Source organism: Polyodon spathula, chromosome 4 (genome assembly GCF_017654505.1).
Source record: "Polyodon spathula isolate WHYD16114869_AA chromosome 4, ASM1765450v1, whole genome shotgun sequence".
In the NCBI taxonomy this organism is placed as follows: Eukaryota; Metazoa; Chordata; class Actinopteri; order Acipenseriformes; family Polyodontidae; genus Polyodon; species Polyodon spathula.
This window is the reverse complement of record NC_054537.1, coordinates 258,918-279,506: the sequence shown is the minus strand read 5'-3', so window position 1 is coordinate 279,506 and position 20,589 is coordinate 258,918. Positions and strand designations below refer to the sequence as shown.

Genomic DNA, 20,589 nt, shown 5'->3' with positions numbered 1-20,589 from the left:
GCAGTGTATTAAGATCTGTCCCTGTTAAGATCAATTGAACAGACCACCTTAAGTATTAACATATGCTGAAATATTCATTCTGAAATCTGGGGGAAAAAAATCACTGAATTGATGCAAGTAGAAAACCCAAAGGCAATAACCTATTTACTGAATGACCTAGTAAGCATTGTGTGTGTGCATGTGCGTGGGAGAAATCAAATAAAACCAAGGCAATGGCAAAAAAAGCGACAAAAGAAATCCCAGTATGTTTAAAATGACAAACACATACATTTACAGAGAAGCACCATCCAATGTAAACTAGCATGAAAGATGGCATTTAAAAAACACAAAGAAATGGCTCCTAACTCATGTGTGACTGAACTTGAAAGAAGACCTTTTTTCAAATGGCAAATGAACTTTGTGTGTTTGAATAGTGACTGGCAAGCTGAGCAATCAAGCAGGCTGCTCTGAGGGGCCGGCACAGCAATCAAGCAGGCTGGTCTGAGGGTCCGGCACAGCAAGCAGTGCCGAGCAATCAAGCAGGCTGCTCTGAGGGGCCGGCACAGCAATCAAGCAGGCTGGTCTGAGGGGCCGGCACAGCAATCAAGCAGGCTGGTCTGAGGGGCCGGCACAGCAATCAAGCAGGCTGGTCTGAGGGGCCGGCACAGCAAGCAGCGCCGAGCAATCAAGCAGGCTGGTCTGAGGGGCTGGCACAGCAAGCAGCGCCGAGCAATCAAGCAGGCTGGTCTGAGGGGCCGGCGCAGCAAGCAGTGCCGAGCAATCAAGCAGGCTGGTTTGAGGGGCCGGCACAGCAAGCAGTGCCGAGCAATCAAACAGGCTGCTCTGAGGGGCCGGCACAGCAAACAGCGCCGAGCAATCAAGCAGGCTGGTCTGAGGGGCCGGCACAGCAAACAGCGCCGAGCAATCAAGCAGGCTGCTCTGAGGGGCCGGCACAGCAATCAAGCAGGCTGGTCTGAGGGGCCGGCACAGCAAACAGCGCCGAGCAATCAAGCAGGCTGCTCTGAGGGGCCGGCACAGCAAGCAGTGCCGAGCAATCAAGCAGGCTGGTCTGAGGGGCCGGCACAGCAAGCAGTGCCGAGCAATCAAGCAGGCTGGTCTGAGGGGCCGGCACAGCAAGCTCTGAAACTTTCAGAAGCTTTGATTATTAATCAGCATAAAAACTGCAGCTAACTCCTTGTGTATTATTAACTCTGGACATGAATGCCATGACGACATCCTTCAGTAACATTCACTGCTATCTTTTCATGACGCCATTTCATTTCACAGAAAGACGCAGACAAAAGTGCTAATTTTACACTCTGAAATGAGGGTTAAAACCTCATATAAAGACACTGCGCTTGAAAGCATGGCAAGTTACATGCTATAATGAGGTTCGATGAATGGTATTTTAACAGGATTTAATGCAGTAGGAGTAAAGCACCACCACATCGTTAAAGTAAAATGTTTAATGAGGTTAAAAAAGAGATGAATGACAGGAATCAGCAGGGTAACGGAGAAATAATATGATATGAAAATACAGCTGTAGCAGCCGTTCATGAAACCTGCTCTGTAGCTCAGTGAGAATGTTTCTGCTCAGTGATGGACTCTGCTCCGTAGCTCACAGTGAGAATGTTTCTGCTCAGTGATGGACTCTGCTCCGTAGCTCACAGTGAGAATGTTTCTGCTCAGTGATGGACTCTGCTCCGTAGCTCACAGTGAGAATGTTTCTGCTCAGTGATGGACTCTGCTCCGTAGCTCACAGTGAGAATGTTTCTGCTCAGTGATGGACTGCTCCGTAGCTCACAGTGAGAATGTTTCTTCCGTAGCTCACAGTGAGAATGTTTCTGCTCAGTGATGGACTCTGCTCCGTAGCTCACAGTGAGAATGTTTCTGCTCAGTGATGGAATCTGCTCTGTAGCTCACAGTGAGAATGTTTCTGCTCAGTGATGGACTCTGCTCTGTAGCTCACAGTGAGAATGTTTCTGCTCAGTGATGGACTCTGCTCCGTAGCTCACAGTGAGAATGTTTCTGCTCAGTGATGGACTCTGCTCCGTAGCTCACAGTGAGAATGTTTCTGCTCAGTGATGGACTCTGCTCCGTAGCTCACAGTGAGAATGTTTCTGCTCAGTGATGGACTCTGCTCCGTAGCTCACAGTGAGAATGTTTCTGCTCAGTGATGGACTCTGCTCCGTAGCTCACAGTGAGAATGTTTCTGCTCAGTGATGGACTCTGCTCCGTAGCTCACAGTGAGAATGTTTCTGCTCAGTGATGGACTCTGCTCCGTAGCTCACAGTGAGAATGTTTCTGCTCAGTGATGGACTCTGCTCTGTAGCTCACAGTGAGAATGTTTCTGCTCAGTGATGGAATCTGCTCTGTAGCTCACAGTGAGAATGTTTCTGCTCAGTGATGGAATCTGCTCTCGTAGCTCACAGTGAGAATGTTTCTGCTCAGTGATGGAATCTGCTCTGTAGCTCACAGTGAGAATGTTTCTGCTCAGTGATGGAATCTGCTCTGTAGCTCACAGTGAGAATGTTTCTGCTCAGTGATGGAATCTGCTCAGTAGCTCACAGTGAGAATGTTTCTGCTCAGTGATGGAATCTGCTCCGTAGCTCACAGTGAGAATGTTTCTGCTCAGTGATGGAATCTGCTCCGTAGCTCACAGTGAGAATGTTTCTGCTCAGTGATGGACTCTGCTCCGTAGCTCACAGTGAGAATGTTTCTGCTCAGTGATGGACTCTGCTCCGTAGCTCACAGTGAGAATGTTTCTGCTCAGTGATGGACTCTGCTCTGTAGCTCACAGAGAATGTTTCTGCTCAGTGATGGACTCTGCTCCGTAGCTCACAGTGAGAATGTTTCTGCTCAGTGATGGACTCTGCTCCGTAGCTCACAGTGAGGATGTTTCTGCTCAGTGATGTTTCTGCTCACAGTGAGAATGTTTCTGCTCAGTGATGGACTCTGCTCTGTAGCTCACAGTGAGAATGTTTCTGCTCAGTGATGGAATGCTCCGTAGCTCACAGTAGCTGCACTGCTCCGTAGCTGAGAAATGTTTCTGCTCAGTGATGGAATCTGCTCTGTAGCTCACAGTGAGAATGTTTCTGCTCAGTGATGGAATCTGCTCTGTAGCTCACAGTGAGAATGTTTCTGCTCAGTGATGGAATCTGCTCTGTAGCTCACAGTGAGAATGTTTCTGCTCAGTGATGGAATCTGCTCCGTAGCTCACAGTGAGAATGTTTCTGCTCAGTGATGGAATCTGCTCTGTAGCTCACAGTGAGAATGTTTCTGCTCAGTGATGGAATCTGCTCTGTAGCTCACAGTGAGAATGTTTCTGCTCAGTGATGGAATCTGCTCTGTAGCTCACAGTGAGAATGTTTCTGCTCAGTGATGGAATGCTCTCACAGTGAGCTCTCAGTGAGCTCACAGTGAGAATGTTTCTGCTCAGTGATGGAATCTGCTCCGTAGCTCACAGTGAGAATGTTTCTGCTCAGTGATGGAATCTGCTCAGTAGCTCACAGTGAGAATGTTTCTGCTCAGTGATGGACTCTGCTCCGTAGCTCACAGTGAGAATGTTTCTGCTCAGTGATGGACTCTGCTCCGTAGCTCACAGTGAGAATGTTTCTGCTCAGTGATGGACTCTGCTCCGTAGCTCACAGTGAGAATGTTTCTGCTCAGTGATGGAATCTGCTCCGTAGCTCACAGTGAGAATGTTTCTGCTCAGTGATGGAATCTGCTCCGTAGCTCACAGTGAGAATGTTTCTGCTCAGTGATGGAATCTGCTCTGTAGCTCACAGTGAGAATGTTTCTGCTCAGTGATGGAATCTGCTCTGTAGCTCACAGTGAGAATGTTTCTGCTCAGTGATGGTCTCTGCTCTGTAGCTCACAGTGAGAATGTTTCTGCTCAGTGATGGACTCTGCTCTGTAGCTCACAGTGAGAATGTTTCTGCTCAGTGATGGACTCTGCTCTGTAGCTCACAGTGAGAATGTTTCTGCTAATTGAAGGAAGCTGCTCAGTAGCTCTGAGCTGCTCAGGAGCCGAGTTAGCTGTTAAATGGGTTGTCACTGAGCAGCTCACTTAACCTACCCACAGTACAGCATGTGTTTGTGTAGGACTGAGACCCATCTTTCCTATGAATGGTGCTTCCCTGCTTCCAACTCCAACACCAAAATGAAAGCTACTCACATGAAAAACTGTGACCCGTTCGTGTCTTTGCCTCGGTTTGCCATTGATAAAAGGAATGCTCTGTCATGTTTGAGAACAAAGTTTTCATCTGTTTGAAGAAAGAAACAGCGAGTCAGCCCCCTCTTCACTATCCCACAGCAGAAAGTGTGCGCGTGTGAACAGCAAGCCCTCGAGAAGAAGGCTGGGCTTGTTATGCTGGCCCCAAATCATACATTCAGTATCAGGACTTTCAAAATCACTGGGAACAAACCTCTCCATTTTACAATGATTTAATAAAGATAAGCCATCTATCAGTCTGAAAGCCGCACTGCAATTGGACTTCTAAAATGAAAGGCTCTAGGTTTCAATGCACAAAGGTTCAGTGAACGCACTTGATTTGTAAGCTACTAGGCAGCTGAAAAACCTGTAGAAAAGGATTGCTCTCCTTTTGAGACATACTGTAGGTTCAAGTAGAAGGAAACTAACTAGATTCATTCATGCAATATTTACAGCCAAAACACAGCAGCCTTTAACTTGCCTTAACATTGAATGCCTTTTATCTTACAAATATTTCAGTAAAATCACCGAAATTGTACTTTGCTTTAAAATATTTAATTTACAGATTTATGGTCAGTCCTAACCAGACCTGAAACAAAACAAAATGTACTTTTCAGTGACCAACATAACGAACCCAAACCTCTCGATTACTGCACTTACATGATTCTTAAAAGCAAAAGAAACTACCCTATATAGAAATGTATTAAAAAAAAAAACATTACACAAAGCATAAGGAATGTTCAATACATTTTGATAAAACACTAAAAAAATAAAAATAGTGAGTGGGGAGAAAAATCTCTCCAGGTCTCCAATCAATTTAGATATCCATCCATTCACTGACAGTAGAAGACTCTCGTTACCCATGTTCTTGATGGGGAGGGTGGAAGGGAACAATGTTTGAATTGTGTTACTGAGCTTTGCATCTCTTACCTTTTCATTTTGCATAAGACCACACTCTCTATAAATAAAAGAATATGTTGAAATTTTAGGCAGGAAGATTGGATTTTTCATGAAAAGAATTGCCTAACCTCCATGCTGAAAATCAGAAAAAAATACTAAAAATAAATAAATAAATAAATAACTTTTTTTTTTTTTTTAAACAAAACAAAATAAAAAAGGAAACAGTATCTGTGTCCCAGAGCATGCAAATACAGTCACTTCCCATCCAGCATTATCTTCATGCATAAGAGGAGGAGCTGAAAGTTCAGATCTGAAGGGACTTAGCTTTGTATTATATTTTGTGAACTCTCCAGCCATTTAAAGATGACTGTACTGTATATTCATCCTTACCTTCAAAATAGCCGCCATATATCGATTCACCTCCTCTTCCATTACCTGCAACCACACCAAAGACAAAACCAAAGTGTTCTGAAAGTAGACTTGAATTCAAGCTCTGTGAACTTGAATTCAAGTTCGTCTGGCTATCTGAAGCATCTTAAACCATAATCTATTTAAATACTTTCATCAATCGATAACCTAAAACACATTTTAGATACAGGTTAGTCCTCCATATCTAGTCTATTTTGGACAGCGGAGGAATCAATATTGTAATCTGCAAAGGTTCTTTGCTGAAGCACCTCCTGCTCTTAATCTAATCAGCCTGCTTTGTGTGCACCAGTTTCCCTTCGCTTGGGGTAAGTTCTGCTGTATAGCACTTGTGCCAGGTTTAAATGACCGTTCAAAATAAAACACATCATGAAACACCAATATTACAGCCCAGTAACATCTATTAATGCGAAACGATGACCTTGGTTGCTAGATAACATCAAGTTTTCCAGAGAAAATGATGCTTTCTGTCTGTTTGTCATTCACACTCCATAAGTCTAAATTAAGTAGATAAAGGCATAAAGCAACAGTTAAAATTAGCACTAGTTAAATGCTAGATTTAAGTTATTAATTTGCCTCAAAATAGCGCACCACGTTGTAAAATGCTGTTGTAATCTTGGCTCTTTTTCCTTTATAAAGATCTAACTAGTAAATGAAACTGAGGTTTACCTTCAATGAAATCCCCACCCTGGATCATGAAGTTTTTAACAATGCGGTGGAAGGTGGAGCCTTTGTAACACAGCTTTCTCCCTGTTGTTTTTCCTCTTCCTTTCTCACCTGTAAACAGCACAAACATTGGCATACATTTACACGCATTGTTTCAATTCTGAACTTGAGCCGACACGCTTCAGCACTTCAGTATCCTCAATGGGAGAACACTCTGCTCCTCTAGGAGTGAAGGAGATACAACACTGCAGTCTGAAGCGCTCTCATTGCTCAACGCTGCAGTCTGAAGCGCTCTCATTGCTCAACGCTGCAGTCTGAAGCGCTCTCATTGCTCAACGCTGCAGTCTGAAGCGCTCTCATTGCTCAACGCTGCAGTCTGAAGCGCTCTCATTGCTCAACGCTGCAGTCTGAAGCGCTCTCATTGCTCAACGCTGCAGTCTGAAGCGCTCTCATTGCTCAACGCTGCAGTCTGAAGCGCTCTCATTGCTCAACGCTGCAGTCTGAAGCGCTCTCATTGCTCAACGCTGCAGTCTGAAGCGCTCTCATTGCAAAACACTGCAGTCTGAAGCGCTCTCATTGCTCAACGCTCTGAAACGCTGCAGTCTGAAGCGCTCTCATTGCTCAACGCTGCAGTCTGAAGCGCTCTCATTGCAAAACACTGCAGTCTGAAGCGCTCTCATTGCAAAACACTGCAGTCTGAAGCGCTCTCATTGCTCAACGCTGCAGTTTGAAGCGCTCTCATTGCTCAACACTGCAGTCTGAAGCTCTCTCATTGCAAAACACTGCAGTCTGAAGCTCTCTCATTGCTCAACGCTGCAGTGTGAAGCGCTCTCATTGCTCAACGCTGCAGTCTGAAGCGCTCTCATTGCTCAACGCTGCAGTCTGAAGCGCTCTCATTGCTCAACGCTGCAGTCTGAAGCTCTCTCATTGCTCAACGCTGCAGTCTGAAGCTCTCTCATTGCTCAACGCTGCAGTCTGAAGCTCTCTCATTGCTCAACGCTGCTGTCTGAAGCTCTCTCATTGCTCAATGCTGCAGTCTGAAGCTCTCTCATTGCTCAACGCTGCAGTCTGAAGCTCTCTCATTTCAACACTGCAGTCTGAAGCTCTCTCATTGCTCAACACTGCAGTCTAAAGCTCTCTCATTGCTCAACACTGCAGTCTAAAGCTCTCTCATTGCTCTTCTGTGCATTACTGTTTCTTTTTCTGAGCTGTTTTTGTTTGTTTAATTAAAGCCCCCCGTTATTGGCATCATGAGATGAGATGAGGATTTAAAGTGAATGGATAGCCTTAGTTTTCAGAACATAGCTGTGAACAAAAACAAAGCCTCTCTGTAGGCATAATTTACAGGGAATGACGTCAACTTGATATGTGAAAAAGACCTGTATTCGGGATGCAACGGTTATGACTGCATGGAATTTCACCATCAGGAGATGAATTCAGAGACTTGCCTTTGATATGGGCCGCCCTTCTGCATTAGAACACATTGGACCCCCACCCCCCCGGTGGGTTCCGGTAGCTTTTTGCAAATTCAAAAGGTCACCGGCTTGTAATCTTTCCTGCAGATTAGCTGGCTGTGCCCCGTCTATTATCAACTGCTGTCTAGTAGAGTGCCACAGGGTAAACAAACTAAAACCACAGGGATCCTGCTGGCTTTGCAGTCTGCTCTCTCCCGCCTCCTCCCCCCCCGTGACTATTAGCATCCTTTATAAAGATTTCACTTACCTGTGCACAAGCCAAGAAAATTTGTACATGTCTTGGGACAGACATCCGAAAAAAGCTGGAAGACAATGCGCCCAACTGAAAAAAAAAAATGCATCTGAATACAAAATAATAAAAACAGATGGGTTAACTGCCAAAAGTGTCACTAGACAGGTTTTTTAAATTAGCTTCTGTGGGATTAAAATAAATCTGAAGAATGCAAATGAAATAGAACTCTAAAAGCACATATGAAACACTGAATTCCATTTGCAGCATGCTCTCTTCCCATTGAGAAATGAGTTGGAGTAAAGGAAGAGTGTTTGGGAAGACCTTTTCATCATCCAATGTACTGAACAGAAACACTTGATTGATGTGGCAGAGGGAGAAAAAGAAGGCTGTTATTTATCAGTTCTCATGTTTCATAAGGTTTACACATCTCTGAAAACAGCAAAGGGAGAATGTTAATATTTTAGATCGAGCATACTTCATAATAGAAAAGAACATATTGATTCTTCATCTACATTATCAGTCCAGTGATATTGCATTACCATGTTAACTGCTCTATGTTCTGTGGAAATCTGATAACATCAGCAGCCACTTATCAATGAAACATTAATAAAACACAAACTGTTTAGACTGCCAATATCCCAAATGAACAACCCAATTGTATGTACATTATTTTAGGTTCAAGAGCAAAAATGACACCTTCACACCTGTAAATTAAGTGCATTATAAACTACTATATCCATCAATTAGTTGTACATGCTATTACTACTATTAATTAGACACAAATGTACTGCAGGTGGGATTCACTTTATGCACCCTATCCAGCTTACTATATTAAACAGGGCACTATAATCTTATCTATTAGTATATATTTCATTGTTTGGCTTCCATTAAACATGGGCAAAATGAAAATCTTGTATCAGCATAACCTGCATCCAGTACACGCACCTGTGGAATGTGTGGGCATCCAGTCCAGACACACCGATGCTTCATTTACCCCCAGATTCTGTACTCTTAGTAACGACCTAAAGGAGGTCCTTAACAACTTTTACCAGAGATCAACAGATTTGTTCTTGTTTTTTTGTTTTTTTTACAAGCTAACTAATATACCTTTTCAAGCACTAAAGGGCTAAATTACTGATGTGAGGTTTTGCATGACGATTTTCCATTAATAACTAACAGAAATTACTGTTGCTCACCCCTCGAGGGCCATTTTTAAAACCATGTCACTTTTAACCATTAGTTACTTGATACAAATAAAATATCTTTTATTTACTAAAATCTTTGAATAGTACCAAACACATTTAAAAATAAATAAAATAGATAAAAAATAGATATGGTTTACCCAGACTGCACGAAGACACAGCACTTTATTTGTATTTTGACAAGCTTATTAAGAGCCTTGAACGGAATACTTCAAAAAAGCCAGCGAGTCAGCCCTTAAAACAGCCCTGGCATAAAGAACCGGTCCAACTACTCTCATGCAAATGAGCTCAGAATATATTTTCAATTGAGTTCTGAGGAAGGATCAATTCAAACACAGTTGTGTTGAAATACGGAGACATAGTGGGGGGAATAACAACTCTAAAGCTAATTCCATTGTGGTAACACTGTCACCACAGTGCCACTCCTCCTGAGGAGAAAAACACAGTCACCACAGTGCCACTCCTCCTGAGGAGAAAAACACCGTCACCACAGTGCCACTCCTCCTGAGGAGAGAAACACCGTCACCACAGTGCCACTCCTCCTGAGGAGAGAAACACCGTCACCACAGTGCCACTCCTCCTGAGGAGAAAAACACCGTCACCACAGTGCCACTCCTCCTGAGGAGAGAAACACCGTCACCACAGTGCCACTCCTCCTGAGGAGAGAAACACCGTCACCACAGTGCCACTCCTCCTGAGGAGAGAAACACCGTCACCACAGTGCCACTCCTCCTGAGGAGAGAAACACCGTCACCACAGTGCCACTCCTCCTGAGGAGAGAAACACCGTCACCACAGTGCCACTCCTCCTGAGGAGAAAAACACAGTCACCACAGTGCCACTCCTCCTGAGGAGAGAAACACCGTCACTACAGTGCCACTCCTCCTGAGGAGAAAAACACAGTCACCACAGTGCCACTCCTCCTGAGGAGAGAAACACCGTCACCACAGTGCCACTCCTCCTGAGGAGAGAAACACCGTCACCACAGTGCCACTCCTCCTGAGGAGAGAAACACCGTCACCACAGTGCCACTCCTCCTGAGGAGAAAAACACCGTCACCACAGTGCCACTCCTCCTGAGGAGAGAAACACCGTCACCACAGTGCCACTCCTCCTGAGGAGAAAAACACCGTCACCACAGTGCCACTCCTCCTGAGGAGAGAAACACCGTCACCACAGTGCCACGCCTCCTGAGGAGAGAAACACTGTTACCACAATGCCATTACGTTTTTAAGAATGCTTTGTACACATATTGGGCACAGTAAATAGCAGCAAGGACATGCGTAGTATAGTAACTGTAGGGACATGTAGAGTATAGTACCAGTAGCAGGGACATGTAGAGTATAGTAACAGCAGAAGAGACATGTAGAGTAAAGTAACAGCAGGGCCATGTAGAGTATAGTAACAGCAGGAGGGACATGTAGAGTAAAGTAAAAGGAATGACATGTAGAGTACAGTAACAGCAGGGCCATGCAGAGTACAGTAACAGCAGGGCCATGTACAGTATAGTAACAGCAGGACGGACATGTAGAGTATAGTAACAGCAGGACGGACATGTAAAGTAAAAGGAATGACATGTAGAGTATAGTAACAGCAGGGCCATGCAGAGTATTGTAACACCATGGACATGTAGAGTATAGTAAAAGCAGGGCCATGTAGAGTACAGTAACAGCAGGGCCATGTAGAGTATAGTAACAGCAGGGACATGCACATTTACATGTGTGTATTTACAATTCACTACTAGCTCACAGTTGCAGAGGAGGGTAAACATTGTACAGAAGTCCAGTCACACATCCCTAGTGGTCATTTCTAAAAGCACACCTCAATAAGAAAATCCCCCTTTCAGAAGCAGCCCAGGTGGCTGAAGGGCATTCAGTTAGTGAGGCTGGTAAATAATGAAAAACGTAGCAACGGCAGAAGAGAATTAGCAGCATTACACAGGGTGGGACAGTATGAACAAAGGGATATCAATAAGAAAAATGACCAATCAATGAATTCTTAAAAGAAATAACAGCACTGTCTCTTACCTGGCTCTCGATTGATTTCAACGTCAAAATAACACTGGGGCCGGTCTTGAACACCCATTTCCAAAGATGCTCCTTCTGAACCTGAAGAATGAAAGCAGGCAGGACTGAGTGACAGGGTGCAAAGACTATTCCCTTCCATCAGCACACCACTTTTAGAATGAATCCTCTCTGTCCCTCATTAATGCAACACATGACAAAGTGTAAGAGCGCTCGTTAAAGCCTTATCTGCTACTGCAGATATTTAAATGCAAACCCCTTTTTTTGAATGCATCAACATGGCACACTGTTAAAAGATCAGAAGCCACAAGACAGCTGCTGTTCTGTAATGAACTCAAATAAACCCACCCAGACGAGCGCTGAATACATGAAAGAACTAGAATGAAGACCCCCGCTGCATCAGAAGGAAAGGAGTATGTGTGTTAATGTATGAGCTGTTAACGAGCAGCAGCAGCAGCAAAGTAAAAGAGGGAAAGCATGCTCTTGTGAAGCACCCTTTCTCTCTGAATTTGCAGAGGTGGATTTATTTATAACCCAGGAATGCTAACTATACATTACAGTAAACACATAGCTCTTAACCCAGGGGTGTCCAGTCACAGTCCTGGAGGGCCATTCCACTCCAGCTGTAGCAGGGAAAATTAGATCATGACCTACTTCTGAGGCTGGATGGGGGTTTGATTGGTTCAATTTAACAATTTAGAACAGGGTTGGAACCAGCGTTCCCTCAAAGGCTAAAATGTGCACATTTTTCGCAGTAACTGGCAACAACCTTCGCGCTCAGTTTACTAGCTTTTGCAAGTTATTATCATAAATATCAACCTCAAAATCGAGACTCCAGTCTCTCAGGGCAAACCTATTTCGAGACCATTCTTACAAAGCATTAACACAGGCATATTTGTGTCTGTCTTGCAGCGGATTCTGCTTTCCCGTGGAGAAATGCACGTCACATTAGTGGAGTTCTCGCTCGGGCATCAGCGAATCTACTGGTACAGCAGGGTGGGAGAAGGCGGCTGGAGATACTGCCTCTATAGAGAGTGCTGCTCGGTGCTGCTCATGAACTTGAGTTTTTAACTCATCGTATAGCTGAATACTAAAATCAGAGAAGCACAATCGTCCTGCATTATTTAGAAGTATAAATACTACAGTAAACATAAATAAAAATCATAATACTCACACTTTGATGGTTTTTGTTTTAATTTCCCTTTTAAAAAATGACCATTTCAAGAAAGCGTTTTGAAACTGGTAAAAATGTAATCAGCACATTAGTTGAAAATACACATTTAAGTGTACAGTAATTGAAGAATACCATGTCCATTTTTTTTTTACGACATCTCTCCGCGTATCTGCTGAAACTCAATATGGAGGCTGCACCAATGAAGTAAAAAAAAGTTTCAGTAAGACAGAGCTAAAAGAAATCTGATTATCTATATGAGGATGGTGCGTTAACATTCTTAAAATTTTGCTGTAATTCGCGTGATCATGTACATTAAATATTAATAATTAAGTCAATACCATTAAATATCACAATGCCAGTCATAAACACAGAGAATAAGAAAGCAAGTAAGATGGCAACAATGGCAAAGCACTTTTTTTTTTTGAGAAAAAACATGAATTTAGTTTTTAAAATCCAACCAAGTAAGGTTTTGGTAGTTTCAAATGTGCCATCATAACAACGAAGTCCCAAATCCCATGCAAGTTCATAACCCCTCAGCTCAAGCGAGTGCCACCGGAAGCCCACATTGTTGTTTTTTCCTCTAGATCTGTCCTCAGAGAATGCAAAGATGAAGAAATAGCCAGTTTGGATAGAACTATGTGGCACTTTAACCTCAAAGTGTCCATAAGCAATGCCTGAATGCATGACAAATGCAACTTCAAAAACCTGCCAAAATTCCAGAATCCCTTGATACCAGAATATTTTACTTGATGCTTGTACATCTCATCAACGACTATCCTAACATATCTTTGGGTGATTTTTTGGAGTCCCCCCACGCATGTTATTACAGCCTAAACTTGGTAAAAATAGCAAAAATTCTAATTTCAAGGGGGTTTAATGACCAGTGCTGGGACTTGAAACTAAAAGTTTTTTCACAGAATTTGGAAGACTGGTTTCCTAAGGTTCTTACAGCAATACACTATATACCCTACAGGGTAAAGGGTTAGGCTGAAGTTCGAAATAAAGCTCACCAGTTACCGCTAGTCTGGTAATTTGCCAGAAGTGAGTCGGGTGCTCCTAGTACTTTTTTCTGAAAAGCCCTATTCAATACGAGTAGAACGAGGCACTACACATGATGGGAGCATCTAAACTGCACCCAGGGGGATTTATCTGGTCAAGGTCCCTTTCTCATGTTAGGCTGACCTTTGCAAGGTCACAGGTCGAAGGGGAAATTTAAAAAAAAAAAAAATAACGTCTATCATTTCTGAACTCGGCACGTCTGAAAACCCCAGGTGAATTTTTCTAGGAAAATCTGAGACGGACGGGCAGCGGCACTGGTTAAGTTAGTATGGAATGACCCTACTTTAACATGTTACAAAAAATAACATCTTGCTGTAAAATAAAGGCACACACACAGCCACGCCCCCTGCCCCTATGCTGTCTCTGTCTGCGTTATGAGCAATATAATGGCTTTTATTACTTTTTGAAAATGATTGAATAATGAAACTGTGGTTTGTTTTTACTGCTTGAGTGTGAAATTTAAAAAATATATAATTGCAGTTGACTTTAAAGATCCCACTGAGTTGGATTAATGACAGTGACGATGACTGAATTAGTTTGTGACGCACAGTAAGCTTCATTAAATCAAGGCACTGTGGGTGATTGAAGAAGAATACAGCACACTGCTTCTGGTGAATCTGCAGGAACGCATCTGAAATTCTGATACTGTTATTAATCATAACATTCAATCCTGTGAATCAAATGTGCAAGGAGGTACAGTCCAGTCACAACGTAGGGGGCATATAGTAATCCTACTGGTTTTTAAGGCTGTAACATTGTACCCCACAGATACAGTTAATGATAAAGGCAAAACTTTGTAATACAGTAAGTTGTGTCTGGCTATAACAAGTTCAGCAATTGCTTTCCAAATCTAAAAGCACATTCCTTTCCAGCGGTGACATTAGGCTAGAAACTGCCGATGAGAGTTATATTCACAAAGACACTTAGGCAGCATTCCTCTAGTTTAAATTGTGAATTACAGACGGCCTGGTGGTGGGGACTTAAAGACAGCTTCCAGTATAATAATGCATTCTATTAACTACTCAACTGTTTGCTGTAGTTTAAGTCCAGCACTTTCAGCTACAGTGCATGTTTAGCGACTCTACCGTATATAAATGTGCTTGCCTGCTCATGACAGAATACAGTCTTTGCAGAGGAAAGTAGCTGTGAAATGAAGGTGGTTCTGTGGCTCAGTGGGACGTGTTTGGTTACAGTAGACAGTACCTGTCACATACAAACAAGGCCTGTTAGATGCACTGTCTCGTCAAGCATGAATAGTAACCCTGTGCACACAGACTTCCCAGGCAATTACAATACCAGTCAGTCTGTCACTTTGGGATTCTGTACAGAGATAGGGGCAGCATGTGTGAAGATAGATGCCAAACGTGTGTTTTTATTAATGTAAAAGTATCTGTGTTCGTTTTTGAAACAAGGAGGTTGGCTAGTTTTGGGAGCAGAGGATCTGGAAGGGTAAATACTAAATAGGCAACACATCTGGGGAAGCCACTAGTGTAGCTAAACTATCACAGATTACAGCAGTCTTCAAGCACAATGTATTCCCAGACAGTTATATGGCAATGGATTGTTGATGAGTATTCAGGTTTATATGGCCCAACATAAAAAGAAGCTTCACCAAAACGTAGGTTTGTTTTACAGTGATAGAAATAAGGCTCCCATTGCATAGCAGCTTGATTCATACCTGGTTTTGCTGTGAGTTGAATGCAAGAGTCTTATTTCCAGCCAGCTATTAATATTTCATAAGTGGTAAAACACACACAAATAAATAAATGCGCATTTAACAGTAAATCTTGTCATAGCTAAAGTATAACATTTCCACTGCAGTTATGTCTTACTGTAAACTCCCTTGCAGTACCAATTACCAGTACGGAAAGATTAAATGCACGAATAGAGTACAAAGATGAAGAGGAAGTTTAAAAGCACCTCGACTATAATCACAGCGTACAGTATGTATAACAATGACGAACTGGCGGCCAGACTACTTTACAATACAACCGGTAACAATCGTACTAGTTACCCGTACGCAGGTAGTACGCAGTTTCAAACTGAAAGCAAAACTAAAAACACCTAACCGTAAAAATATGTATAATATATATATATATATATATATATATATATATATATATATATATATATATATTATATTCTATTTAATTCAATAAGAGTCTTTTAGAGACAAACACAAACTAGTGACGTTATAAAAGCGCCTGTTGTCTTTTGCATGAACGACTGACTACAAAAAACAACAAGCACCCGCTCTCTCAGGAGACTTCATTATTCAAATCCCGTCCTCTGGGAAGACATGCTGCTTCAACACAACAGACCACAATCGCAACACTCCTCGAACAATGAACAATGCACATTTCCTTAGATAACGAGTCCAGGCAACACGGCTATTACACATTGTGCAGCATCGCTCTTCCTCTCACCTGCCCTTCGCGTAGTCGTGGCTGCAACTGTTTCCAACCTGAGCGTCGCAGAACTCCCTTCGACCCCCTCCCGTTGTCTGCCGGGAAACTGGCGGAATCGTCTTAAAGGGTATGGTCACACACGGTAATTGGGTCGGTGTAAAACGCTGTAGCTTGGCCTAAGAAAAGCAGTGTTGCTGAAGGAAGTTTTAAACAGACATGGTTTGGCACTTGCGTCTGCATTTTTTATTTTTATAGTTTCATTGTGGTAGGTGTACTTGGAGAACAGCAGACTGACACAAGCCCTAACGTGTTAGTTCAAGAGTGTGTAATGTGTAATGTTTTGTTGCCCAATGTGACAAATGAATAGAGTACATGAGGTTATGTAGAGTTACAATCTATTTTGAACCTATTGTATATGAAATATGACTTACCCCAGTACCGAGGGAAATTAATAAATGCAGGGTTTTAGGGTAAAGGGGAATTGAAACAACCCTCTGATTTATTAAATACTGAATATGATTAAATTACACCAATGAATTGTCTAAATGAGCCATGAATTAAAGCTTTGTGAATATGGCTGTATAAAGCATATTTTGCAGATGAAAGCAGCACTCAATTCAAATGGAATATCTACATTCATTGTAACTGCAGTTCCACAGGAATATGCAAAAAGCCACAGATTAAACGTCCTGTGAAGATTCTTCTTATGGTCTTTTTTAAATGATGCTATAATAATTATATGTGTAGACTGAGGCCTACAATTCAACCTGTAATTATACTTTAGTGTCATGTCTGCTGTACTCAGACACATTGCTGCAACCTCTAACAAACACACAACACAAAAACATGAGGGAAGCCCCCTGGAAGAGGCACTAAAGACCCATACTGTTTCAAATTAGTCATTTACAAATAATAATAATAATAATAATAAAAATAACAACAACAACATGTTAGAAAAGTGCCAACTTCCCATTGTTTCAGTATGATTAACAAACAGTGGAGCTACTGATGCCGTGTGTGTGTGTGTGTATATATATATATACCCATTGCTTCTGTAGTTCAGCAGTGTGCACATGTATTACAACACCCCATTGCTTCTGTAGTTCAGCAGTGTGCACATGTATTAGAACACCCCATTGCTTCTGTAGTTCAGCAGTGTGCACATGTATTAGAACACCCCATTGCTTCTGTAGTTCAGCAGTGTGCACATGCATTACAACACCCCATTGCTTCTGTAGTTCAGCAGTGTGCACATGCATTACAACACCCCATTGCTTCTGTAGTTCAGCAGTGTGCACATGTATTGCTTCTGTAGTTCAGCACCCCATTGCTTCTGTAGTTCAGCAGTGTGCACATGTATTACAACACCCCATTGCTTCTGTAGTTCAGCAGTGTGCACATGTATTACAACACCCCATTGCTTCTGTAGTTCAGCAGTGTGCACATGTATTACAACACCCCATTGCTTCTGTAGTTCAGCAGTGTGCACATGTCAAATCTACATTACAACACACATGCAATTTGGTATTTAAAACCCCCCATTGCTTCTGTAGTTCAGCAGTGTGCACAACTGGCCCCATTGCTTCTGTAGTTCAGCAGTGTGCACATTTCTGTATTACCCATTGCTTCTGTAGTTCAGCAGTGTGCACATGTATTACAACACCCCATTGCTTCTGTAGTTCAGCAGTGTGCACATGTATTACAACACCCCATTGCTTCTGTAGTTCAGCAGTGTGCACATGTATTACAACACCCCATTTGTTTAACTCTCTGTTGTTGCAGTTGCAAATGTATCACAACACTGCCTTTCATTTTCTGAAAGTTTATGATTGAGTTGTGCATATGAAATCAAGCCACTGGAACTGAAAATCTTGTCAAAACAAGCACATTTGTGATTAGCTAATTTAATTGATGAGTTTAATAGGCCGCACTTGCAATTCATTTAAAACAGTAAGAGAAAAGGAACACAAATCCACACATGGTAAAATGCATGAGACGTTCAGAAGCTGTTTAAAACGGGGTGCCATGGGTGGGTGCTGGCTCACTGCATTGCATCGTTTGTATTGTACTGTTTGATGTATATTTCTGTATTTTGATATAGTTTATGTATTTTTTTAATGTAAAGCGCTTTGGTATTTTTAACAAAAGGCGCTATACAAAATAAATATATATCTATATATAGTAGTAGTAGTAGTATATTCATGCAGTGAAAGAACAACACACCTAAGGATGTGGTGCTCATGTAATTGCTCAGGGTGACTGGAAGGCAGGACCAGGGCTCAATTCAAATGCTGCACAGCAGGCCTATCACACAGCTTTCAATTACGATGATGAATGGATAAATAGTGGTTTTTTAATTTCTTTTTGTATGTCATAAATTAAATAAAGTCTGCTATTTGTTTAACTCTGGACTGTTGTTGGGTCAGTCCTTCAAAAACTGTTTCAGGAATAGCTGCCTTTCACTTTTCTGAAAGACTTTAAAGGGTTTATTCATATCAGAGTCATGTTTATTCATATCAGATTCGTGTTTATTCACATAAGATTCGTGTTTATTCATATCAGTCATGTTTATTCATATCAGAGTCATGTTTATTCATATCAGATTCGTGTTTATTCATATCAGAGTCATGTTTATTCATATCAGATTCGTGTTTATTCATATCAGAGTCATGTTTATTCATATCAGATTCGTGTTTATTCATATCAGAGTCATGTTTATTCATATAAGATTCGTGTTTATTCATATCAGAGTCATGTTTATTCATATCAGAGTCATGTTTATTCATATCAGAGTCATGTTTATTCATATCAGATTCGTGTTTATTCATATCAGAGTCATGTTTATTCATATCACAACTGCATTATGTTTAATTTGATGAAATAAAGTGCTCTTTGTGCTTGACATGCTTTTCAATGTATTTTACTGAAATAAACACAATGGTTTTAGAGCTGTATAGTTTGGAAACCTATGGCGACCAATGTCACTTTACTATTAAATTTGTCATTATTTATTTTGCGTCCAAGTGTCTTCTGCAGCATTAGATTTAGCCTGCCCTCTAGTGGTGACACAAAGGCATTAAAAGGAGATGCTGTGGTTGTAAAGATAAAGGATTTGAACACTCAGCATCTCTCTATGTTCCTGTATGCCATGAGCTGTGGTCTCTGGTCTGGGTGCTGAGAGAGCGTCCAGAGAAATAAATAAAGATAAAGGATTTGAACATGCAGTCTCTCTGTTTTCTGCCGCCTGAGAAACGCTAAAATATGCTAGTAAATAACTTGATCTGATCTAACAATCAACAACTGATATAAACATGACAATCACTGATACCATATGATTTACTTCAATTCTGTATATACACATTATCCAAAGACATGTGCTGTTTAATTCAGGATTGCAAGACTAGAATGAAGGTACTGATGCAACAATATGAAGACTGTGCACAGCACTGACATAACTACACCAGTACTTCACATACAATATGAAGACTGTGCACAGCACTGACATAACTACATCAATACTTCACATACAATATGAAGACTGTGCACAGCACGGACACAACTACACCAATACTTCACATACAATATGAAGACTGCACAGCACTGACATAACTACATCAATACTTCACATACAATATGAAGACTGCATAGCACTGACACAACTACACCAATACTTCACATAAAATATGAAGACTGTGCACAGCACTGACACAACTACACCAATACTTCACATACAATATGAAGACTGTGCACAGCACTGACACAACTACACCAATACTTCACATACAATATGAAGACTGCACAGCACTGACACAACTACACCAATACTTCACATACAATATGAAGACTGTGCACAGCACTGACACAACTACACCAATACTTCACATACAATATGAAGACTGCACAGCACTGACATAACTACATCAATACTTCACATACAATACTACACCAATACTTCACATACAATATGAAGACTGCACAGCACTGACATAACTACATCAATACTTCACATACAATATGAAGACTGCACAGCACTGACACAACTACACCAATACTTCACATACAATATGAAGACTGCACCAATACTTCAGCACTGACACAACTACACCAATACTTCACATACAATATGAAGACTGCACAGCACTGACACAACTACACCAATACTTCACATACAATATGAAGACTGCACAGCACTGACACAACTACACCAATACTTCACATACAATATGAAGACTGTGCACAGCACTGACACAACTACACCAATACTTCACATACAATATGAAGACTGCACAGCACTGACACAACTACACCAATACTTCACACAGAATATGAAGACTGCACAGCACTGACACAACTACACCAATACTTCACATACAATATGCTGCACAGCACTGACACTACACCAATACTTCACATACAATATGAAGACTGCACAGCACTGACACAACTACACCAATACTTCACATACAATATGAAGACTGCACAGCACTGACACAACTACACCAATACTTCACATACAATATGAAGACTGTGCACAGCACTGACACAACTACACCAATACTTCACATACAATATGAAGACTGTGCACAGCACTGACACAACTACACCAATACTTCACATACAATATGAAGACTGCACAGCACTGACACAACTACACCAATACTTCACATACAATATGAAGACTGCACAGCACTGACACAACTACACCAATACTTCACATACAATATGAAGACTGCACAGCACTGACATAACTACACCAATACTTCACATACAATATGAAGACTGCACAGCACTGACACAACTACACCAATACTTCACATACAATATGAAGACTGC

At 41.8% G+C, this 20,589-nt stretch overlaps 1 protein-coding gene across 4 annotated transcripts in view; it reads right to left on the bottom strand.

The window, feature by feature from the left end:
• The window catches only part of nktr (natural killer cell triggering receptor), a 35,323-nt gene extending 19,491 nt beyond the window's left edge, over positions 1-15,832 (bottom strand). For 3 of the 4 annotated variants that reach the window (XM_041246783.1, XM_041246785.1, XM_041246786.1), the window contains exons 1-6: positions 15,775-15,832; positions 11,119-11,199; positions 7,907-7,981; positions 6,188-6,295; positions 5,483-5,527; positions 4,157-4,244 (exon numbers count right to left, since the gene is read on the bottom strand). In XM_041246783.1, coding sequence (XP_041102717.1) covers positions 4,157-4,244; positions 5,483-5,527; positions 6,188-6,295; positions 7,907-7,981; positions 11,119-11,176 — 374 coding nt within the window. In that variant the 5' untranslated portion in view covers positions 11,177-11,199; positions 15,775-15,832. Of the gene's footprint in view, positions 1-4,156; positions 4,245-5,122; positions 5,151-5,482; positions 5,528-6,187; positions 6,296-7,906; positions 7,982-11,118; positions 11,200-15,774 lie in introns of those variants that run through there. The other variant, XM_041246787.1, reaches the window with a different exon arrangement.
• Positions 15,833-20,589: the final 4,757 nt, after the last annotated feature.